The 25,076-nt window shown below is 44.6% G+C and overlaps 1 protein-coding gene across 12 annotated transcripts in view; it reads right to left on the bottom strand.

Moving 5' to 3' along the window:
• Positions 1-25,076, bottom strand: part of LOC6612435 (neurobeachin) — a 159,074-nt gene that overhangs the window by 2,909 nt on the left and 131,089 nt on the right. For 3 of the 12 annotated variants that reach the window (XM_032724624.1, XM_032724625.1, XM_032724626.1), the window contains exons 10-30: positions 24,326-24,917; positions 24,159-24,244; positions 21,896-22,036; positions 21,324-21,463; positions 20,909-21,122; positions 16,817-17,069; positions 16,567-16,709; positions 16,268-16,458; positions 15,975-16,165; positions 13,070-15,807; positions 12,649-12,963; positions 12,479-12,586; positions 12,250-12,400; positions 10,164-11,099; positions 7,092-7,201; positions 6,539-6,712; positions 1,283-4,157; positions 1,040-1,213; positions 671-934; positions 407-603; positions 133-284 (exon numbers count right to left, since the gene is read on the bottom strand). In XM_032724624.1, coding sequence (XP_032580515.1) covers positions 133-284; positions 407-603; positions 671-934; positions 1,040-1,213; positions 1,283-4,157; positions 6,539-6,712; positions 7,092-7,201; positions 10,164-11,099; positions 12,250-12,400; positions 12,479-12,586; positions 12,649-12,963; positions 13,070-15,807; positions 15,975-16,165; positions 16,268-16,458; positions 16,567-16,709; positions 16,817-17,069; positions 20,909-21,122; positions 21,324-21,463; positions 21,896-22,036; positions 24,159-24,244; positions 24,326-24,917 — 10,145 coding nt within the window. The remainder of the gene's footprint in view (positions 1-132; positions 285-406; positions 604-670; positions 935-1,039; positions 1,214-1,282; positions 4,158-6,538; positions 6,713-7,091; positions 7,202-10,163; positions 11,100-12,249; positions 12,401-12,478; positions 12,587-12,648; positions 12,964-13,069; positions 15,808-15,974; positions 16,166-16,267; positions 16,459-16,566; positions 16,710-16,816; positions 17,070-20,908; positions 21,123-21,323; positions 21,464-21,895; positions 22,037-24,158; positions 24,245-24,325; positions 24,918-25,076) is intronic. The other 9 variants (XM_032724632.1, XM_032724631.1, XM_032724623.1 and 6 more) reach the window with 8 other exon arrangements.

The raw sequence follows: 25,076 nt of genomic DNA, 5'->3' as shown, positions 1-25,076 counted from the left end.
AAGAAAGGGGAACGAGTGAAGTGAATACAGGGTTAAAACCAATTTAAGCCGCTTTTGATTGAACCTCCTACGAGAATTATCCCCTGAATTTGAATTGAATGAGTTTTGCAGAGACTATTGCATTTCACTTACTTCTGATCGTGGGTGAGGGCCAAAGATCGGATGCCCGCGTTGCAGGCGGGGAAGGCATAAAGTGGTGCTAGGTTGAAGGTGCGCCACACCTCCACGATGCCGCGATCACCGGCGGTCATCAGGTATTCACCATCGCGCGACAGTAGCATGCACTGAAAATAGCAAAAAAAAAAAATCCAAGTTTATTCATGAAAACAGTAGGTTATTAATGGTTTGGTAGCTTTTTGATTGTGGAAATATTTACTTTTCTATACAAAAATGGAAAAGAACTAACCTGTAGATTGTCGTTGTGCGTCTCGTGGCGCAGTTTCTTGCCATTGATGGTGTAGGCGGCCACATTGCCCTTATCGTAGTTGATGACAATGAAGCCCTCGCGGGACATGGTTATCAGTTCCGGGGAATGGAACTCCGCTGGTGGATCCAGTGAGCGCAGCAGGTCGCCAAAAGTCGTATGGATAAGTACGGGTCCATCTGGAAAGAGATAACCCTTTTCGGTGCCATTCCTTTCTCTTACGTCTCCACAATAGTTTATACTTACTTGATGATCCAGAGACAACCAGACCCAACTCGGCACTAATCACCACCGATGTCACGGCCTGTTCGTGACCCGTTAAGGTGGCCCGAGGTGTGGGCACATCGCCCTCGCCCACAATGCTCTGGGTTCGGGCATTCCAGTGCCACAGGAGCACCGTGCAGTCCGCCGATCCGGAGGCTATGTAGCAGTCTGAGGTGATGTTGCACTCGGAACGTGCCATGCACGTCACCACGCCAAAGTGACCGAATACAATCTGCACGATTTTCGCTGTAACAATAAAAAAAAATGAAACAATTTGGATGTTATGAAGTAGCTTTTAAAGTGAGATGCTCAAATGAAACAATGAAGCGATATTAGCTAATCGCAACATACCCGTTTCGGTGGCAAAGACCCGGAAACTATTGTCCCAGAATCCGCAGGCGATTAGGAACCGACTGTCCACTGTGGTAACAAAGCAGTTGGAGCGTATCTTGAGCATCTGGCTAAAGTTATCGCCCAAATGACGTCGGCTGGCCGCATTGCTATTGTTGTTGGTGCCATGAACAGCTGAGGATGACAATTAATCGGTTATACTTTGTCCAGAAGGTCCTACTCGTATGACCTAGTTTAACTCACCCAGAACTGGATCGATGGTCAGTGGTTGATTGGAACCCGGCGATTGGGGCGATTCGGCGTAGCTGGGACTCTGGACGGAGGCGGTGTAGTTGCAGTTCCATCGATTCACCGCAAACTGATGACCCGCCGTTACCGTGACCACAGATGGCAACGACAGTTGCGGATAGGTGTTGGCCGAGATGTGAATGACTGGTGAGTTCTGATAGAACTTGAGCATCTGACAGAGATCCTCCGGCATCGCACTGAACATCATAGGCGATAGATGCATCGCAGAGCTGCGCGGCGGATGCGGTTCCATCAGCAGTTGACTAGGCGTTTGGCCAAAGTTGCGGATTTGATTCTCGACCGCTTCGCGCATCACCGGATCCAAAACGCCATCCAAGTCAACGCTGCCCTCATATGTCAAATAGTAGAACACGTTGGTTGCCCTAATGGCCTCGGGACCGCGTTGCTTGTAGCCAAAGATCAGATCGATCCACTGGTGCAGCTGGCAGGACACGAACTCCGACTCCAGTGCCATGCGATTGATGCGCACGAATTCCTCGGGGCTCTTGGCCCAGGGTGGCAGTTCAATGTCATCCACCAGGGCACCATCCTCGCGATGACCCAGTCGATAGCCCGATGAATTGTAAAACATTTCGGGCAGGAAATACCATTCTGGTATCAGTTCCTTCACATCCGATGTATCACGCTGGCAATTCTTCCAGGACAGCGACACCGAGCTGAACAGCCTGTCGGGATAATCAAACTTGCCGCCCTGCAGGGCCAGGAACATGGTGGTAAACGGTTCCACGCGCACCAACCAGTTCAGCGTAAATGCTGCCGTGGAATAATGCGTACCATAGTGGAAGGGCGGTATGGTGTCACTGTCCCAGCTCTCGTAACGCTCCTCAAAATAGGCTCTGCGCGATGGATTCAGGGCGCCAATCGGTTTCGACAGATCCCTGTAGTTCGACGGCAGGCTGAGATCCAAATCCTTGGACTCGTAGTTGGTCAGCACCCACGGAAAGATTGGATACTGATTTAGGTCGTTGTACGTCCTGCCGGCGATCGTGTTCAGGAACATAAGATACTCAAAGTTGCTTATCTCGCGACGCTGCCACTTTTGGGTCATGTTCGAATTGCGCATCAGTTGACGGGGCGACATCATGGAGGCCCTCCTCGTCTGCGGTATCCCATACTTGATGCCCACTCCCACACGGGGCAGGGCCTTGATTACCTTCTTGACCGTATGCTGATCGGGAAAGGCAAATAGTATGGACGTACGGCTGGCCAAAAAGATCTCGAGGGCCACATTTTGCAGGAGATATCGCCTCGAGAAGATGGCCCTCACTTCGGAGAAGTACCATTTGCCGTGCAAATGGTCACAGTACTTGAGAACTTCGCCATCGATCTTCTGGAACTCGGGATGTTCTTCATCCACCTCGAAGAACATTTCAGTGCTGGTTATTGAGACAGTGCCGGGTGCCACCAGACCGGGTGCTATCAATCTCGCCTTGGTGCTGATGTTGACGGGACCCGTGAGGTCCAGATCCAACTCGCGATCCTCAATCAAGAGCTCGGCGTCGTCCAGTAGCTCACCATTGTGCTGACCCGAGGGATGAGTCCGCGAGACGGCTATTTGGGTGTGGAACTCGTCGCGAGTCTGCAGGATGGCGTCTTCAGGTCCGCCATTTTCCAGAGCCGCCTTCAGTGTGGCCTGTGGATGCGAGGATCCGCGCGGATTCTGCACCATCCGTTTCCGACGTCTGGCATCATCCTCCCAGGCATCCAGCTTCCAGTAAGGACTCTTTTGCACCGCTCCAACGATGGCGCCACCACTGGATGTGGAGCTGGAATCGCCCCAGGCTCCGTGGCGATTACACATGATGTTTCGTACCTTCTCTAAGAGACGGCTGGCAATCACATTGTCCCTGCGACGTGCGGCGGTTATCAAGTGATCGCACATTCGCTCCTCCTCCCTGCGCTCCAAAAGGGTCTGTGCACATTGCGATTCAAAGTCGGCATGCTTGAGGACATCATCCGCTCGCATTCTATTGAGAATGAACTCCGCCTCATTGGCCACCCGAACAATGTGATCCTTCATGGCGTGCGAAAGCAGGCGACCCTCATTGATCAGCTCAATGAAGGCCAATCCTGCGTGCTTCTGCAGGCTGTTTTGCCACTCCTGAGAGCAGAGCAACATGACCAGCTCCACGACGGAATGCGAGTTCTTGAAGGTCGTCAGACCCTTGCCCTCCATCAGCAATTCCTGGCCATGGGAGCCTACTAGGGTTTTCGAAAGGAACGGAGCAAAGTCCACCATGATTTCACGGAGCAGCGGACACACTGGCCCCAATGCGATTTCCAGCTTCTGGGTGAGACTGGCCTCTCGCGAAGGTGTGGTCAGCGGCAGCTGGGCCACCAAGGCGGGCGCCTTCATGGGCAACTCCTCGGGACGAGGACGCTGATTGGGTGGAACGCCCTGACCTTGTCCGGAATTCACGCCACCGGAACCAGCACCACCATAACCATCAGGCACTCGCACTACCGAAATCTCCGAATCGGGCTTGTCACCCCGCTCCGAATGACCAAGTGATCCATGTTGCTGCTGCTGACCAATGATTCCCGCCTGCTGCTGCTGTTGTTGGTTGTGATGGGACAGATCGTGTTTGTCGGATATAACATTACCTCCGTTATCCACCAAACCCACAACTATTCCGGCACTTGCCGCCTGAACGGCCGCATCCTCGTTGAGATTCACATCCGTCCAGCTTTCGTCGTTCGAGTGACTCGGTTTGTGGTCATCGATTAGGATCTCGCTGGATGACTCCACTTCGGGCACTTCGTTTTCCGTGGAGTTCATGTTCAGGGAGCCCACATCCGAGTCAACGCTCTGGGATTTGATTTTGTTCGGTTTTTGTTTTTGGTTTTTAGTGGGGGGAAAGGAGATATGAAAATAAGTAGGCAATCAAAATATGCATGGACTTCGGTAGAAGAGCAATCAAATGGGTCCCCAATTTCGGACGTGGGTTTTCCTCTACTACACTCGGCGAAATAGAGTACAGATACGGCAATGAAGTTTGGAAAAAGTGCAACTATCTAAGCACTCGTAATATAAAATACACAAATACTATTTCACATTGTAGTTGATAAGGATTTTCTAAACTTCATTGCCATAATACTTTCAGTGCAGGCCACCTCACTCTTTCGCTTGTGGATGTGTGTGTGTGGGCGTTCTGATGCGAGCCGTGTTTGCGAGGGTCTTGATGTATGCCTATCATTTGCACATTAATTATGCACATTGGACTATAAATCAAAATTCCCAAGCAGCACTGCCCCCGTCCGTCCGTTTTGTCAACACATGCATTTGTCATCAACTCTCGACCCGGGATCGCCACCTAAACCCCAACGCCTATCCGTTCGCCATCCTGTTTTGCCCCCAAAACGTCCCTTCGGTTTCCCCTGTTTATTCAACAACTGTCACTCATCGGCGTCCATGGCGGCGACAGTTTGTCAAGTGATTTGCATAAAAGTAGTCCAGATTCACTCGAACCCACTGATTTTGGTAGAATACAAGACATTAGGCAAGCGAAATGGAACGCACCGAAATGAAACGATGCGGAATGGTGAGGAATGAAACACGCATAGCATATGACAAATTTTGTTAAGCGTAATGTCAGCTGTCAGGCACCAACGAGTGTCCGTTTTGTCCGTATTTCGTCCGTTCAAGGGAGAACCATACGTACTTTTATGGTGCGATTTTGGGGGTTTTTAGGGTGATTTTAGAATTGCGGAAAACCCCAAGCCCCACACCAGCTGTTGCGTGTGGCATCAGCTTGTCATCAGCACGAAATCAATCGCCTTTGTTTGCCCTCGATTTCACGAGTGTTGCGGTGTCCGTATCCCTAGTTGAGCACCCACAAATTCCCACCGCCGCCTGGTCTCCTCACGCACCACCCAAAACCAATGCCTCATTCCGGGGTCTCCAATCTTGTCAACTGTGATATATGCACGCATTCATTAAGGGGGGAGGTATACGTATTATACGTGCGAGGGAGGATGTCCTTAGAGCGAGAGCGAAGTAGCATTGCACTTAGCACTCACACGCACACACACACAAATGACAGCTAATCACTGGGTGTGTGCGTGTGTGTGTGAGTGAGCGTGGGGCATAAATAATGCGAGTGTAGTAGTAGTTCATTAGGGTGTGCGGGTGTGGGGTGGGATATACGGTGGGGTCTCCGGGGCTTACCCCAAAAAAGCGATAAAAGCCAAGAAGTGCTCTATGTGAGAGTGAGTTTAAGTGTAAGAGTGTGTGTTTTACAGCTATGTATCACTAATTGCACAAGACATACGCAGACATTAACATATACAAACGCAAATGGGATAAATCACAAGCACTCACACACACAATGATGCATACTTTCAGGCGCCACAAGGTGGTTTTATCAGCACTTTGGGTGGCTGGGCGTGCATTTGCGACTCATTAAGTGCCTTGATTTTTCGGTGGAGATTACAAAATGAAACATGGATCCAACTTAATTGCAAGCTCATGGCCAAGAAATCAATGTAACACATTTAAATGTCAAATCAGAGCAAAATAGTGATTGGATAATATTAATGAATAAGTCATTACGAAAATTATTGACATTTAGCTCATTTCATAAAGCCTCGATTAGGGTTAAGTACATTAAAACTATTATTCCCATAACGGTAGCTTTCAAATGAAATGAAATAAGCTGTTTTTTAAAAAGCATAAAATCGATATATGTATCTACGAAAATCGTATTCCCATATAGATTGCAACTAATAATTTGTAAAGCATTTTTTATTGAAATTACAATCGAAATTTATGGTATTTAATTGCGATTGGCAAAACTGACGCAAATGCTGGCTAACCAAATTACAGACAAAAGTACGATGGTTAAACAATGGCTACAGGCAACACAATTTGGGACAGCAATTAAAGTTCTACGGCAAAACAGACACAAAATCAAAATGCAATGAATGAAAGGCTACAAAATGAAAAATGAAACCGAAATGTGAGCTTTCATTTTTAATGTACAGAAATTTCGGGTGTTTTTCGAGTGCGTCAAATGTATTTGTAGCTGTACGTGTGTTTTTTCTTTTTGTTATCAAATTGGTGCAGTGGGTGGGCAAATTTTTTTTTTTTTTTTTAATTTCTGACTGTCAAAAGCTGTTGTTGTTGCAGTTGCAATAATTGTTGCTGATTTTGATCTGTATTTTTTTTCTAGCTTTTTGGGATCTTTTTACCTTTGGCAATTTTTGTGGCACCAACGGCTTTGGTGGTGACAATGGTTGTTGCTGAATTTTAATTGTTGCTGTTGGAGCGATTGATGTTGTTGTCTTAGTGTTGTTGTTGTTAATATGGGTTGTTGTTGTTGTTGTTGTAGTAGTTGTTGTTGCTATTGTTGCTGTCTGGTTGGCCTGTGACATTTTTCGTTGTGATTGATTTGCATACAAATAATTTAGTTTCGTTGCACATGCAAATGAAATTTAGTTTTGGCTTTTTTTTTTTTTTCGTTGGCATTTACCTTATGAATTAAGTCTAATCAAGGATGCACACACTCGAACACATAATCTTGCCACGCTCATACATGCAACACTCTTTCATACACACACATCTCAACAAAAAAAATATATTAAAATTTCAAAGAAGTGTAGTATTAATAAAGGGCACTTTCAAAGCTTCTCTAAAGGAGAATTTGCAAAATATTTGCTTTGCTTTCTTTTAAAACGTTCTTTCTCTGTATTTAAAATACTCTGTTTTAATTAGCCCTAATTTTTAATGAATATAACAACTCACCTTTATGGATGGTGGTCCACTGGAATGTGAATCATTATCCGCCAAAACCGATGGATTGTTCTCATCGACGACAATTATTTCGTAGTCACTATCCTGGATTTGACGACCACCTGGGAAAAAGCACACAAAAATGGACGCAAAAAAATGAAACGATAATAAAGAGATTAGCATTTGAATTTTGTGATTTGTATATGTTACTCAAAATTTGTTATTCGTTATTTGTTGTTGCAGTTACAATACAATACTAGAGTAGAAATCTGTTGAAATTACTTTACGAAGCTGTAAACAAACTGAAGAATTGAAATCAAATAATATACGAAGAACGAAAAATGTAAAACAAACTTAAGCTCACACACACACACAGAGGTGTTGTAGAGGATTAAGCATATCGGTGCGTAGAAAAATATGAATATTTCATTTCCTTGGTTTTTAGTAGATATTTCAAACTACATTTTGCAATAATCAGTGTGTGGAGCGATGAAAGCGCACTGCGCGTAATCCAATCTTTCGGAAATACAGAGAATAGAGAAACACCAAGTTTCCAAAGTGCCGCCCATTTGCTTGCCTGTGCAGACAAAAGCTAATAATTTGTACGATTCTCCTGGACTTGGCTCTCTGGCTTTTATCCGCAAATTAACCTTGTTCAACTGTTGGCCATGTCCTGATCTGGCTTAATTGAAATTTATGATTGTCCCGGGAAGACACGTGCTTTCTGTCTCTGTCTATAGCCTCATTCATTCGCCCCATCTCTTTCGTGGACCCTGTTAAGTATGCCACACTTTCGTGCCTCCGGTTTTCCTCCCTCACTCGGTAATTTCATTTTTTTTTTATAATTTTTTTTTCGGTTTAATTTTGCAATTATTTTCATGCACTGCCACGCCCTTACTACCACTTTCACACACACACACGCACACACAGACAGGTTCAAAGAGAGCTGGTCACAAATTACTTTTGTACAGAAGTCGGAGCGTGTTATCGGCTCCAACAGTTGTACAAACTGTTCCCACTTTTTTTTGTTCATTTTTCCCTCTTGTCCATTCATAAATTATACCAAAGTTTTTCCCTCCCAGTCTGTTGTGTGTTCGTTTTTCGTATTTTTCGGTGAGACTAATTTACATTTTTGTCGCTGCCATTAATTTCGTAATGGAAATGTTGTTGTTGCACCGCAATGCCGTGTTAAAAGGATCTATGGCCAGTGAATGTCCTTTGATTATTTCCTTAAAGCTGAACATGCAGGAAAAATAATGCTAAACAAAATATGATTGTTATTTTCAGGTATAGAAACTATTGTTTTGAAGGCAGATTTACTTGTGATTTAAGTGACCAGTTCTTCAAGTGAACTTTTTCGCTTTACAGAGTATTTTGAATGTTCAAGTAAAAAAAAAAAAAGAAAAGCCAGCTGCTGGCATCCAATTTTTCGTGTTTTCCCAGCTTTCTTTTGCACGGTCTTTTCCCTGACCATGTCCAATGACAATTTTTACAATTTTTAAAATGCAGGCGTGCCGAATGCCGTTTTATGGCCTGTCTGCGAAATGTTTTATGCGCACTCACACTTGCCCGCTTGCCCACTCACACAGGCAAAGGAACACAGGCACAAACACACAGGCACAGAGCCATGTGTATGAATGGCAAATTGTATAATTTTCGTGTAATTCATTTTCATAAAATGTAGAATTAACGATTTATGTTTCATTGCCGGTGGGAAAGTGGGTGGTGTTTTCCAGCTTTCGGCTCTGCCTATGTGTGTGTGTGTGTGCGAGTGTATTGCAAATGAAGATAAATGAAATGAATTTCAGCTGACAGCACAAAAATGACGAGGAAAAAAGGCAGCAGCAGCAGTAGCCAGGGTAAAAGAGAAAGAGGAAGAACATCCTCGAGCTCCGAACATGTCAAAAAATTTCTAGCTGTCACTGTGTGCATGTGCGAGTTTTACAAAGATAGATTGCAGTTTTTGAAAGCATATTTGGATACCGTAGTGTGGCCGAGAATTTTGTGGGCTAGCCATTACATCATTTTTGCCATTTTCCACACACACATTAGATGAAGATAGAACCCCAATTAAAAAACACCTCCTCAAAAAGGCAATTAACAGTTGAAAGCAACATTTTCGGAAACCAGCATCGAAATGTACATTTTCCAAGCTAGAAACTATGATTGTTTCAAATTTCAAATAAAAGTTGATGGTGCAGTGTGCAGCAGAAAATTATAGGATGAAACTGGGTAAAATGATCAAGGAAAACTGCCGAGATTGAGCAGGCGAAAATGCAAAATAATTTACTTAATACATTCGATGAGCTCACACTTAAAATAAAAAGCTGGGTAATGTTTATAAATTCTAAGTTACTTCTTCGTAAAATTCAACTTTTGAATTGAAGCGAGAATGAATTTATTCGTAAAAACCAATTAAAAGCGAAACAAAGAGAAGGCGGAAAAGGAACATTCTATTAAACCCTAAAGAATGAGTGTGTGTGTTTGTGTGCAACACAGACACAAGACCACACTCATAAACACACACACACACACAATCACACATCCAACGAATAGGTAAAAATCACTACAAAGAGTTGGCTTAGAATATTTACATAAATCCATGTCTCAGTACATTTCAGTGTGTTTTTGTATGTGGACGGATGTGTTTTATTATACATATCTTTATATTGTTTATATATAAATACACACACATCTACGAGAATACAGAAAGTCAAGGAAATGAAAGGCAAGTGAAACGACAAAAATGAAAAGAGAAAACTAATCAAATCGTAACGAATCGCAAGGAAAGGCAAGAAAGTGAGCAACAATCTAGCAGCTAAGTTCAATAGCCTTGTTCCACTGGGATAGTCATAATAAAGGAAATATAACTATTTAAATTCTTAAATTTTAGTTCAATTCTGAACCCTAATTTACGCATTCAATAAATTTACGATGACCTTCCATGTGGAACCTGGCATTCTAGCTAAGATGTACAGACATATAGATAGAATACACATTTAAGTATACAGATCCACACAGATAGTTGGGCAGATGTGCGAAGTTTGAATTAGATAAACTCTACGACAGTCGAACGAGCGATACCTGTTCCAGCGGATGCGTTGCGTCCATTGTAGCGATAATTATTATTTATGTTGCTCGTCTTGTAGGCCACGCCTCCATCCAAGCCCCCTGGCACGCCCCCCATGCCCACACCCACGGCTCCGCCCATGCCAACACCAACAGCAGCATTTGCATTAACAGCTCCCGCTGTTGCAACACCTGGGATACCTTGATGGCTTCCCGGCGGTGGCGAAGATGATGAGTTAGCTCCGCCATTTCGCAGATTTCGCATGTTGTTCATCAGGCTGGAGTTATTGTTATTACCCGTTCCACCAGAGCCATGACCATTCATCAGACCCACTGCCTGATAGTCCGGCATACCATTCTGTTGCACAGTCGACGAATCACCATTTCGCATATAACCACCGTGCGGATGTGGATGCGAATGCGGATGGTATCCCGCTGTCGATCCATTTTCCGCATAATGTTTACCATTCAGCTGCGGATGTTGCTGGTGCCCGTTGATCAATCCATAGTGCGGTTGATGTGGATGGTAATGTGGCTGCTGTTGCTGCTTGTGCAGCTGGCGATGCGATTGCTGCTGACTCTGGGATGCCAGACTGGAGAGCGAGGAGCTCGACGCTGGCTGAGATGTGGCCGTGGAACTGGCCGAGGAGCTGGTCGAATGTGTGGCCAGAGGAGTGGGCGAATGCTGCTGCTGCTGCTGTCCTGCAGCAACTTGCTGGTGTTGCTGCTGCTGCTGTTGCTGCTGTTGCTGCTGTTGGTAGTAAGCGGCAGTCATGTGATGATGGCTATGATTGTGGGCAACCTGCTGTTGCTGCTGTTGCTGGTAGTAGTGTTGCTGCTGCTGCTGCTGGTGTTGCATGTTGCTGTTGTGATTCTGGTGCGATTCGGGCAGGAATTGCGGGTAAACATGATGCGACCATTGGGGGAACAAAGGACGCGCACTGGCGGCTTCTAAAGTTGCAGTTTTTTTTATGGTATTTACACACATATTAAATGGCGGGTTGTGAGGCAATGGCGAGGTATACGTTGGTTGATTCATAATCAGTTTTCCGTTTAAATTCATTTTTTTTTTTGTTTGTTTTTTTTTTTTTGTTTTGTTGAGTTTATGGTATTTTTTGTACAATAAATCCGAAAAAGCAGCGTGAAATGAAATCATCGGTAAACGGAACAAAGAAAAGGAAACATAAAACCGAATAGTATCTCCAACAATGGAACAGACATGAGATATTTTGTGTTCTTAATAGCTAGTGATTATATGTATGCATATAAATGTATATAAATATATATATATAGAGATTGTGGTAAAAGGGGAGTTGGGAGTGGATTGGTGGGTGAAGGGGAGAACAGTATACGGAATAATTATGTGGGAGAGGTGGTGATATATATTTTGAAAGGGAACACACACACGCACATGGGAGCAGTTCTAGAGGGAAATTAAGGTGGGTCCAGCGGTTAAAGTGCGGTGGTTGGTGGGGTGGTTTGGTCGTGGGCTTTAAGGTGGATCGACAAAAAATTCTCATCGCGTGGCATCTACCATTAAAAAACCTTTGTTCAGCTGTTCAAAAAACACAGAACACAAAACTAAATGCGGAAACAAGCCGAAACCAAGATGAGAAATGGAACGAATTGATAATATAGAACAACAAAACCAATAAATATTTATATATATAAATAGATATCTATATATAGGAAATATATATATAGGTAAAGGAAAACAAATCCAGTTAACTAGCGGCCGAATCAAAAAACAGAGCCAAAAGGTATAAACGATAAACGAGCGTGAAGTTTTTGGTGCAGCAAGAGAAGATAAATCAAAATTCAAAATCGGAAACTGAATCTGAAACGAAACAAAAACGGAAGTCGAACCGATAAGGAAACGCAACCGAGAAACACAAGTGGAAGAAAACAATATGGAACGGAACACGAAATCACAATGAAACTGAAAGACTGCCGCCGGCAGAAGTTCATTTAGCCCGACCCACAAAGTATCATCTCTAGTAAATGGGTACAGTATAATATACTATATAAATGTATATATGGCATTTCGGGCAAAACCGGGGATTTTGTCGGTGGATCTTAGGCTCAATTGGTTGCCACTTACCGCCGCCTGCCGTGCGTTGCAGCACTGGCGATTGACGCTGGATCTGCGGCTCTGCCGGCGGCTCCAGGATATCACGATACTTGGACACCATCAGCACCGATATGAAGTACACTATGGCCAGCGAGAGGAACTGCGCCTGCTTAGTCTCCTCCTGAAATGGTGCAGGAAATACGCAGGGTTTAGGCAACGAATCAATATATATCTTTGCCATGCCATATCTACTACTCACCACATCGCGATAAATGACTGCGCGCAGGCGATTGACGTCCATGTCCTGGAGCAGCTTCTCGGGATCCTTGACAGGCGATAATTGACCGGTTATTGACTCGACAATGTTCTGTTCAAAACGTCCGATTTAGAAACGGAAAAGAGGATATCATGGGAGGGGATATATCTCACCTTGGGCGATGCCTGAGCTCCGCGGATGAGGGCCTGCAAATGGGCTGCACCAGGGACATCTCTCGCCAAGGCGCCCACATTGTAGCGCGTTCGCTCCTTGCACTCCAAGCAATTCCTTACCGCACAGGTGCAAACCAATCGCAGGCACTGACGCAGAATGCCACCACTGGACATGTTCTTCTCCGCCTCCAACTCGCCGAAGTTCAGGGATGTGGCAAAGATCAGGACATCCGCCATGTTGACCAGACGCTGCAGGAAAGACACGGCCACCTCCAAAGGCATGCCTTGCGTGGGCTCCAGCACATCCAATTCGGACTGCGGCAAAGGAAAGGAAACATTTTGAAACCAATTTTATATTGGCTTTTCATTGCCCACCAAAACCTCACTAATTTGATTCCGAATTTAGACCACCTATACTTACATTGGGTGACGTGGCGCTGGCCAAAAGAGGCAGCAATCCTCCACAGGCAATAATCAGGTTATCCGCCAGTTGCGATATCAAATGCACCGTGTTCACCACAAAAATGGCATTCTCGCTGGAGTTGACAAAGTCCAGGACGCTTTTGGTCGAATGACTGCGCCACACCTGAATGTCCGTTTCCAGCGAAAAGAGGACATCGCTGAGCAGTCGCTGATGGATGTAGGACCACTTGAATTCCGGTATTCGGAAGGGCGGACGCGTTGGACCCGGACTGAACATAGGTCGGGTCGATCCCGATTTGGAGCGCTGTTGCTGTTGTTTGGATTCTGGATTACCGGGACCATAATGATTGGCATCCAATTGGCTGCTGTTGGCATTTTCAACTGCCGCAGCTGCCTGCTGATTAGAGTATTCCTCATCTTCGATGGTCATGCCTGCTGATTGTTGAGCGTCATCCTCCAGGAGGACTTGCTGCACCTGCTCAACCAATAGACTGGATCCGGCCTCGTTCTTTGGCGTAGTCTGGGTGGTGGAATCCACCTCAGTGGGTTTGACCCGCACCGACGCTGCTGGTGATTCCATTGCCAGTATTTGCGGCGATTGCTCTTCGGGGGCTGGCGATGTTTGAGTGGTTTGCTCAGCTGCCACCGCCTTGACCGTATCGTCTACCAGAGTGTCCAGGACTTGGTTGACAATGGCCACCACTTGCTCCTCTGGTTTTTGAGGTAGTTCTTCGGCGACCTCCTGGGACTTTTGTTGCTCAGTTTCCTGGGGTTTCGGTTCCTCAAGCTTCGGGGTCTTTGGTTCTACAGAGCTGTCGGCTTTTGGATCTTCTGGTTTCTTTAGATCTTCTTCTATCTTTGCTTCCTGCAGCTCAGTAGACGCTGGTTTTTCCTCCAGCTGCAGAAGAACCTCTTCCTTGCCAATTTCATTTGCCTCTTCTTGGGAATTCACCCTCTCTTCTGGCTCCTCTGGAGGGCTCTCCTCTTGGACCATTACGAGAGCTGCTTCCACAACCTCTTGGACAATTTCCTCGGCGGCAGCGGCCAAACTCTCTGGAGTTTCCACATTCTCAGGCTCTTCTGACGTCTGCTTCTCCTTCTTGGGTATCTCATTATTGTTAGTTTCCGTTTTGGTTTCGCTGGCCGATTCCGCTTCCGTGGCATCGATGACCTTGTCGATGAGTTGCTCGACAATATCTCTAACGGCCAGCGCAACCGAATCCTCTGCTTCGGTTTCCTTATTCGGTTTCGATTCGGAATCGGAAAGCTGAAGAAGATCAGCTTCTGGCGTTTCCACCACAGCGGGTGGCTCGGGACTCGTGCTGATCTCGGCCAGCTTCTCGTTGTTGTTCAGCTTGTTGGCTGCATCTTCAGTCTTTTGATTGGTTGCTAATACGGGGCTGGGGACGATGGGGCTTGGCTTGGCCGTTTCCGGTGTTTCTACTTCCGGTGCTACGCTCGTTTCCGTTTCCGCCTTGGGCGCCTCTGTGCTGCTCACGATCTCATTGGCATTGACTTCCGTTTGCGCTTCCGTCTCCGCCGTCGCAGTCGCCGTTGTGGGCGTTGGACTCGGACTGTTGTTATTGTTATTATTATTATTGTTGAGCAGATTCTTGCTGTTCAGGAGACTGACGTTTACATCCTGTTCGCCCGGCTGTTCCTTGCTATCCTTGTTGTCTTGGGATTGCGTTTTCTTCTCGTTATTGAGCACACCCTGAACGACCTCGTTGACGGCCAGTTCGATCTCCTCGTCCTTGAGGACGGAGGATGACTCCTGCAGGACATCATCGACGGCCATTTTGCAATCGTTGAGTGCCGCTTCAGAAGCCTGGAGAACTCGCGACACATGCTGTTCCGCATTGAGGGCATCCTTGGCGGTAGCCAACTCCAGTTCTTCCACATCCATGTCATCACCAAGTTGTAGGGTTTCCCTGAGAGCTCCCAAAGGAGTAGATGGCTCCGGTTGCTTCTCCAGGTCTCCGGCTTGCTGTTGCGCAGGCTCCTCCTCTTTGACATCCTCCAAATTACCATTGCACGTGGCATCGGTTTTGAGTTGCTCGTTGTAGACGTCGGAAATGTTGGCTATCACCGATTTTGGTTCGGTTTCTTCGCTTATGGGACCCTCTTGGATCTCCACTTCCTCCAGCTCCAGTTCCTCCACCTCTTCCTCAACCACCGGAGGCACATCTTCCAGTGAGGCAATCGAAACAGAACCTTTGACAGCCGCCGTTTGATTGGGAGCCACTGCTGCTGTAGATCCACCGTTCTGCTGGTGATGCAGCTCCTCTCGCTCCCAACCACTGATCGTGCTGATGGGTCTAGCCTGTCGCAGGGCAGGATCTGTGATATTGTCCGTTCGCTGGCGCTCGTAGTGCTCGTACATCTGGGCAAACTGGAGCTTAAACTCCTCGTAAGACACCTTGGAGTGGACGATTGCCAGGGTATCTACCCAAACTCTCCAGCCACCGTATTCATGCTTGATGGCATGGTGGAGCAGCATGCGGAATAGGGAGTACACCATGTCGCTTATCTTCTGCTCCTCGCTGCTCTTTGGATGAATGTAGGCCATCGCAATGAGCCACTCCTGCCACACGGACATCTGGAGCACGGTGCGCCGGTTCTCCCGATTGCTATTGCACAACAGGGTCATATCCTGCAGGAATAGCTTCTTCACGTCGATCAGCGATTCCGTCTGCTTTGATTGCCGGATCAGCGTGGCCACCACCTTGAGGATCACTGGATGGGCAAAGATATTAAAACAGAAAAGGTGCTTAAAGAAAAGGAACGAAAATCATAAAACCAATCAAAAACGCTAACTGTTCGAAAACATTATTCGAACATTTATATTTATATGCTCTTAATAATATTGAAAAATTTATCACATTTTTCGACGAGTCACTTACTTGGATTTTCCAGACGGTAATGACTCTCTGGTTCCGGATGGCGTGTGTATAGAATCTGCTGCGAGATGTGCTCCGTCATGATCTCGTAGAGAACATTGTATGTGGGCAGGGATAGTGATTCCTCGTAGAGAAGCAGTCGCTCCGCTAAAAGGGTATACAGATTGTGTGGTGACATCACATCGTACTTGCGTCTGATGGTGGAAAATCAAAGAAAATGGTAAAGAGTTTGAGTTAGATTACAGTAGTAAGTGCCAGTGGGAGGATTTAAGCGCTCCAGCTTTCACTGTACTCACTTGTGGGTGCTGCGGGAAAGGAAGAAGCCCAGCAGCTTGAGGGCCTGAAGCCGAATCAACTGACTTTCGGCCGCCAGCAACTTGAAGATGCTGCGCACGCCGTGCTTCACATCAAAGGCAGGTACCATGGAGCTGGGATGCTCCGACATCAGCGAGATGAGCATCTGCAGCACGTCGTGCAGGTTCTCGTCCTGAAAGTCAAACCAAAACGAGCGGGGAAACATGATGTCAATTAATTAAAAAAAAGTTTTTTTTTTATGGGGAAGAAGATATTGGGGTAGAGGGAATCGATTACGCACCTCGTGCATGGTGGTCAGATAGTTGAGTATGCTCTGCAGCTCGTCCTCCTTCACGCCATTGCCGATCATGATGAGCTGCTTCAGGAACAGCAGGATGTATGCCCGGATGGCCAGGATGTCCTTTTGAGCCGGACGAGGTCCATCTGTTGGCGAAGATGGGAAACAAAAGCGAAATCATTAAGTCATTTCTAAATACGCAACAGCTGAACATTCGTGTTCAATTATTTGCACTGTTCCAAGTGCTACTTACCCAGTCCCTTGGGAATGATGCCGCTCTTAGCCCGCGGATTGACCACCCAGTAGTAGTACTTCAGGGTGTGCACTGTCTGCAGGACGGTGCTGACCCTCCTCACATTGCTGTAGATCTGCGTGTCCGAGAGGAACTCGGTGGCCAAGTAGGAGTACAGTCGCGCCTGGACATTGGCGGGTGTGTATATCCACAGGGCTGGGTTGAAGAGGACGTGGTCCAGCAGCTGCCACGTAAGAAACGAGAAACAGAACAACTGCGGGGAATTAGTCAAGTAACTTTTGCTGTCCTCTCACAATTTGATTGGGTGACTTAGTCAATTTGTGGGGGTAGCTCGGAAAGGAAGGGTGTGTGTGTGTGTGTATGTGTATGTGTGTATATAAGATAGATAGATATAGTATGTAGTTGGGGATAGGCAAAAAGAGGTTTAAGCAGGTGGATATATTAAAGAAGGGCCAGGGAGTGCAGGTTATAAAAAATCAATTTGATTTCGGTATACATACGGTTAAACATGAGTTTCAGGTTTTTTTTTATTGTTGTTGTTGTAGTTGATGTTGATAGTAGTAGTAGTAGTACATATTTTGGGATATAACAGGTAACACATGCAGCAACAGCATAACGGCAATCAACGAACATAAAATCAAATTCCAACGGAACGGAATGGAACGGAACGAAATGAAACGAAACAAACAATTGCATTCCGGTATTCATGAGGTTAGCTTCAAATGTTTAGGGGTTAACACTTAACTAAATTAAACTAAAACTAAAACTATAACTAGGCTAGGCTACGCTAGTAATGGTTATGTTAAGTTAAGCCTAAGATTAAGTTATGTCTAAAATTCTGTAAGTAAATAGCACAGTTCTTAAATGGATGTATATTATGATGGTAAAATGATTGGATGAATGATTTTCGATCTGAAAAAGGTCTCATGTACTTTTAAATTAAATTAAAGAAGCCAAATTCATTCGGTCTTAAGTCCTTGTACCAGATGTAAAATGACTATTATTTATTTGAAGGTATAACCCATATCTAGTACTTTCTATATTTCACTTTTCGTTTTAAAAACTCTTTACTCAAGAGTGCAGTCAGCTTAAACCATCAAGCCCACTAATTGAAACTTCCAGTTGGCTTAATACCAGACCAGTAAAATATCGCCTGAAGAGTCACTTTATGTCTGGCATTAAAGTGTGCAAAATATCTGAGCGTAATCCAGTTAAGTTCAACTTCTGGTGAGTGGGAATTGCAATCCGCTTTAATTTCATTCATCTGCTTTTGCCCGGGCCCAAACAAAACTTGTTAAGCCATCGCCTCAACTTGTTGGATTGTCAAAACCAGTGTTCGCCAATGTTGTTGCCATGGCTCTCTAGTAACAATGCAACAAGGTTTTCACACCCCTCAAAGCCCCTGAAAAGGCCCCTCAAAAACCCAACACCACTCGACTGCTGGCAGAGAAGTTTCCCAATTAAAAAGCTGTGCACCGAATGTAAAATAAAAATGCAACCGGCAGCCCCAAAGGTGCCACAAAAATATTTGCAGCTTTTCAACTCTTGATTTTTTCTTTTTTTTTTTTTCATTTGTCCTTTTTCTTTTTCTTCTTCTTCTTTTTTTTTTGCAACCAGAAATTTATTCATTTTACGAAGGACAAGGGAGCATAGGAATGTAGAACGGTATGGTGTGGTGTGATATACATTTAAAAACGTATTGGAAATACTCCAGGCGAGCAATTAGGAAGGTGCGATCCGGTGCTGTGAACACAACTTTCGCTTCAATTATCCAAATGACACATTGAAAAAATTGAGTGAGAAACAACGGAGTATGTGGGGTTCAAATGGGATATGTGGTGGGGGACCAGGAAAAGCCAATGGAAAGGCAAAATCTGGGATTGACGTTGGGGTTTTTAAGGGGGGGCCTTGAGGTTGCGCCCAGGGTTTGCCCCAGAGTTAATAAGATTATGCGGTTTATCGCTGCGGTTTTGCGGTTCAACAAAGCGTAACGGAACAAAATGGAATGAAGAGCGAAATGACTTTAAATGAGTATATAGCACGTATTTATATTTACATATATATTATATATATAAATACACAAATCGATGAATGAGAGGAGGGGATGATGATTTATGTACACGTTGATTTTCAACAAACTACGGTAAGCACACACACACAGAAAATGAAACGAAACGTTATGAACAGTGGAACGGAAACATATATATGTTATATATATTGGATATAGTGGTACGGTACAGAAGTACAGAAAATTCCAGAATTGAGCTTCACCTGGTAGAACTGTTTCGTTGTTCATGTTGATTATTATGTTGTTGTTTATTGTTCGGTTGTTGTTTTTGAAGTTGTTGATGTTCGATTTCAGTGGATGTGTAGTTGTGTTGTGTAGTTGAGTGTCGATGAGGCGCATTTGAATTGAGTTATCGATAAGCGATCACAATAGCAAGAAGCGGGGAACAATGGAAATGGATAGGCGATCGTGAGTGTGGAACGTGTGGGTGAACGGTGGGCGTGGCGGAAAGCACAGAGATATTGAGAGAGCGCAGGGGAGAGAGTAATATAGAGTGAGAGTGAAAGAGAGAGGAGACAAAAGTAGAAGAAGACAGTTAAGTTGTAGTTAATAATATTCTTCTTTTTTGCTATTTGTTTGTCTTGCTGATTTCTGGCTAGGGAAAGTAGTAGTAATTTTGATTAATCTCATTTATGATTTTGAGTTGATTAAGCGAATCGAAGCGGTGCTCAGGCAGGTGCAAAGTGCAAGCGAAACGAAACGAAATGGAACGCAAATGACTCGAATACAAATACCAGCAACTGATTGCAATCGAAACGCGTGAATGGAACAGTTTGCTCATTTGCCAATAAGTTATCACATCACATGCAGAAAAACAGTGTATGACAAATGCATGCAATGGGTCTGTTTAACAAAACAAAACGATAATGGATAAAATTAAATGAAACCATAAAAAAATATTGTCAGGCTGAACTGAGAGAGAAACAATAGGATATTTCTCAAAATTAATAAGTTAACATAATCGTATCTCGACATTAACCAAAGCCATATAATTTGAATAAGTAAGGTCTCTTTGTCGAACAATTCACATTCCATATTCCGCTCAGCTGACACAATAGAACAAAGAGACCATGTTCTACCTTTTAAACTAAGCGGGTTATAGAATTCAATGGGCAACCAGTGGGATTTCAAGGGGGAGATATTTGCTTCAGGTTGCACAGACTGGCAAATGGCATAAAATAAACATAAATATGCCTGATATATATGTGTATATATCGTGTGGGTGGATGCTTGTGAGTAGTACGAGTACGAGTACGAGTATATTTGCTTAAGAGATTCTCAAGTGCAGTTACTTATAACGAGAAATGTGAGCAGTTGTTTACGGTTGTGTTTACTTTTTTGAAAGGATTACGCAGGCCTGTGTTCAACTGTGCGCCATCATCATAACCATCATCATCATCATCAAATCATCATCAACAAAAGGCAAAACACAGTGAGTGCGATAGATATAGTTGGATTTATATATATGTATATATATATTTATGTGAGTGTGGAGAGAGAGAGAGAGAGAGAGAGATAGAGAGATAGAGACAGAGAATGCAACAAACGAGATGAAATCGCATATCATTTTTGGGATTTCCCTTTCTTTTCTGTTTTTTCTTTGTACTTTTTTTTAGTGAGATGGGTTAACATGCCACCCTAAAAACAATCGATGGGTTGGGCTTTCATTTTCTGTTTGTTTTTGTTGGGTGTAAGCGAACAACAAGAACGCGTAACAGAATTGTAAATCAAATTCGCAAGGAGATTCTTTGGTGAGGGGCGGGCTTTTCGCATGCTTAACCACCCCCCAAAAAAAAAAACGTGGCACTTAGATCGAACTTAGTTATTGTCATACATATATAGTACAATACATAAAAAATACATTTTACATTCATCACAGAAAAAAAAATAACATCAGACGGCATGCCAAGAACATTGCGCATACGCAGCGTTGTCCGCAATGCAACCAATCGTCCTTCCTTATATTTGTATGTTATTTACGTATTCAATATGGCAAGCAGGATTTGAACTCGCAACCGACTTACCTGTTTGAGCAGCAGATCACTGTTGGCCGACAGGCAGGTGACCAGATACTTGGTCAGATTCAGGAAGGATCCCAGGACTTCGAGAGTCAGGTGTTCGCGGGAGGAGCGCTGCAGCATGAACGAGATGACCAGGAAGCCCCGGTTCTGGATCATGTGCTGCTGCACCGTCTGCGATGTTTCCACCAGTTCACAGATGAAGCCCAGCAGCTTGGAGCTATCGATGGGGAAATAGGATAATATATGCGATTAATGATAAGCCATGGCTTTGCTTTTGTGTGGTTAAATTCCAAAATCTACAATGAACCGACAAATGTTGTTCATCAATTCGAATATCTAGTTCTCTGGTATTTATAAAATCCCAACTATGCCAACATGCAAACATACATACATATAGTGTATTGTTTTTCTCACTCACCACAGCGTGGGATCCCGCTTAATGTCGCCCAGACCCTCGTGGGCCATGTCCAACTGCGAGAAAAGCGGGAATAGCACCTGGATGCCGCCAATCGAATTGAGGGTGCAGTGTATCGAGTGCGTGACCACGGCCTTCACATCCTGCAAAAGCAAATTTAAATTTAATCAGAGCTCTATTAATCGCCTAAGCTGTCATCAGCCCCGTATATTTTGCACAGGACACGTTCGTTCGCCGAGCTTCGTGTTGCTGGTCCTTCAGCTCCTTCTACTCCTTATGATTTGTGTGTTGTTTACCCAAGAAATTACTACAAAATTTATTGAATAATTTTGGCCAGTGCCGTCGTCGTGGTCTTCGTTCTCAACGCCACCGTGCTTTCCGGTCCATTTCGGACTTTTTGCGGGGGCTAATAAGAAATGCCAAGGCATGCGCCGTTGTCGTAAAATTTCTACATGGAATTTATGCTCCCTGGGCGGCTTATGAGCCCACTCGGAGAACCCCACTCGTCGTCCCACTCCGTCCGACTTGTCCACATCTTCAAAGCCTGTTCACCTTCTGGTGTGTCATTTACTCACCTGCAACATCAGCGCATGCGGCGTGTGCACGAAATATGAAACGTTTCCCTTGGGCGACGACTGCAGACACAACTGACCATCGGTGGCCACCGGATTGTACATGAACACAATGGCATTCGATAGTTTGCCATCGTACAGCACCTGTGGGCAAGAAGACAGGTGGATTGGTTGAGTTCGGGCCAGGCGGTTGAATAATCAGTGGGAATCATCAGTGGGTATTTGGGTATCTGGGGAATCCGGGATGTGGGGTGGGGTTGGGTGAGTTGGGAGAGTGTATATGGCAGGGATTAGGCCGGGCTTTCGGCGAGTCATCGAGTGGCATCGAGCTGGGCACTAAGGACTCCATGGATTCCATGGACTCCATGGACTTCCTATCGACCGAACGAAGATTTATTCCCAGTCAGGTTATTGCAATTTACTTAGGCTTTGTCTTTAGCTTTGCTTTTGGCTTTGGCTTTAAGCTGACACACAAGATAACGAATAAGAAAAAAAACAAAAAAACAAGACACACACACAGCAACACACGCAGCGGAGGAGAGGAGGTTTTCAAATGACCAATGGAAAGCCAAGTTCGGAAGCTCCGAAGCATTAAATACCCAGCAGAGTTGCCAGATTCCAACGATTTTTGTTACTTTCAATTTGGCTGCAAGAAGCCAAAGTTTAAGCTATTTAAGGCATTTTACTAACTGATCAGTGAGTTGTAATAGACATATGAAATTCAATAAGTGAATTTAGTTAACTGAGCACTTTATGCAAACTCAACTATGCTCGTTCATATACTAAGTTATTTGTGCTCTGATAAATTCTGTGGGAATCAATAATAAACTCTGTTAGGTAATAGCAACTTACACACACACACACACGCTTACAAAACGTATAAACGGCACTATGTGTATGTGTGTGTGCAAAATAAAAGTATTCAAATGCTGTTTATGAACAATATTTACAATATATACACACAACACGCATCGTTGCATTTCATTTTCCTATTTGGGGCAGATTTTCCTCGAGTCTAGAGTTTCCATCTCCTTTTGTGCATTTTGGCAGTGTGTGTGTGTTGTATGTTTGCCTGTGTGCGTGTGTGGCATGTTAGCTAGTGCTTATAGTTTCATTATTACACGTTTTTGGCTGCCTAATTTGCTGCTAAAAATACTTCTTTCAGTTTTCTTCAAAGAATATAAAACTAAGAAAAGCAAAAACTAAGAAGCAAAAACATAATAGGATGTAACCAAGTTAAGATACTTTTAAGAAGAACTCAAAATATTTAGTTGTTAAAAGAACGTTTCTTTAATATTTATTTGACGGCACAGTTTTCTTTTAGGGAACATAACACTCGCCCGCCCATTTCGCCCATTTTTTCCCCCTAAAAGTGCAATGTTTGTGTAAATGTGATTGCGAGTGTGCGTGTGTGTGTGTGTGTGTGTGGCCGTGTTTTCCCATCCCATTAACTCAACTCCCGATTTGGCACATAAAAACAACATTCAAAATAACTAAAGCACTCACTTTTCCCCGCCCTTTCCCCCACCGCTCGCCATACAAAATGGCATAATACACGGCACAGGTGAGTGGGCGAAATGGGGTGGCAAGTGAAAAGTGGGTGGGTGGGTTTTGGCTGTCTACATAATAGCTGTTTCGGGGTCCTGAAATGTGGAGCATACAGTAGCGCACGGGCATAGAAAATTCTCCAGCCGAATATGGAACATGCGCGGCGCCCAAAGATTTCCAACAATCTCCGGCGGGTGGAGTGGGTGTTTTGGGGTTTTGGCCTTACATGTTCGCCTTTGTCTACGGCCAAATGGGAGTTTTTAAGACACCTGCCCAGGTATACGCTACATTTACTTCTGCTTACTAAAAAAAACACGGCCATTGTGTTGGCATCTACAACTTTAAAATGGAAAATCGTACTATCGATCTAAATGCTGTCGGTAACTTTGTAATTGCTTACCAAAAATGTGTGATAACTTTTTGGTTTCGTTGCAACCAGAACAATAAAAATGATACATAAAACTAAACTTTATCAACAACGTTAGCAATAACTTCTTAATTAAATAACTTTTTAACAAATATTTACAAACACACGGCACTGGAATGTTGTTACAAAACTTAATTGAAATAACTAAATTACGCAGGTTTGTTAGGACGAAAAAAAATAAAATAAAATAGTTTGGCAAATAAATTTTAAATGAAATGTAAAACGAAATGCAGTACGAGAAACTTAAAAACTAAATGAAATTAGGATAAAATGAAATGAAAGTTTGCTTACAGCTTTCAGCTGGTTGACCTCCTCAGTGTCGGCGCTTCCGACCATTGAGTTCAAGCTGCTCACACTGGACATTCGACGGAGTTGCTCTTGATTGTGGCCCAAATAAAAACATATTAAAATTATAATTAAAAATCAAAAGATGCGCAAAACAAAAGCAGTTTAAATACCAAAAGAAGAAGCATTTCCAGTGGGCAAATGGCCAAGCGGATCATCCGCACTGCCAGTTGTTGCTGTGGCATGGTGATGTTGTGTTGCATGTTGCTGCTGTCCCACTGCTGCATCATTCTCATTTTGTGTTGCCGCCGCCGCCGCTGCTGCTGCTGCAGATGTTGCTGCAGCAGTTGTTCCTGCTCCCGCTCCCGCTGCTGCTGCTGCTGCGGCAGTGGCTACTGCAGCAGTAGTGCCAGTGCCGCTGCTGCTGCCAGCTAAGGTCACTGCATTGCGGGCGGTGAGAACCGCTCGAATTTTCACAAATGCCGCATTCAAATCGAGCTTCTCATCGGACCAATCGATGGCACGCGCCTCTTGCTCGGCGGCCAGGATTTGGAACTGCAGCTGCAACTGCTGTTGCTGACCGGCGGCAATAGCCGCTGCCGCTGCAGCTGATGCATCGTTGCCGCTGCCGCTTCCGGTGCCACTCCCACTGCCGCCCGACAGTGCTGATGCCCCCAAGGTCGCTGGCAGAAGTTGAAAGTGACTCACCCGCTTGTGATTGTCCGGCAGATTCAGATAGCACTCGTTGTCAAATCGGAACTGCGACTATTTTTTTATGTATTTTTTTTTTGTGTGTGTGTGATTTTTTTTTTAGCACATGGTGTGTGGTGCAAATTTTTGTAGCAGTGCAGCGGACAGGAAGTTCAAAAAACACGGAAAGAGAGAGAGAGAAAAAAGAGCAAAAAAATAATGTATATATATGTT

Source organism: Drosophila sechellia, chromosome X (assembly GCF_004382195.2).
Source record: "Drosophila sechellia strain sech25 chromosome X, ASM438219v1, whole genome shotgun sequence".
In the NCBI taxonomy this organism is placed as follows: Eukaryota; Metazoa; Arthropoda; class Insecta; order Diptera; family Drosophilidae; genus Drosophila; species Drosophila sechellia.
This window is presented reverse-complemented; position numbering and strand designations above follow the sequence as displayed.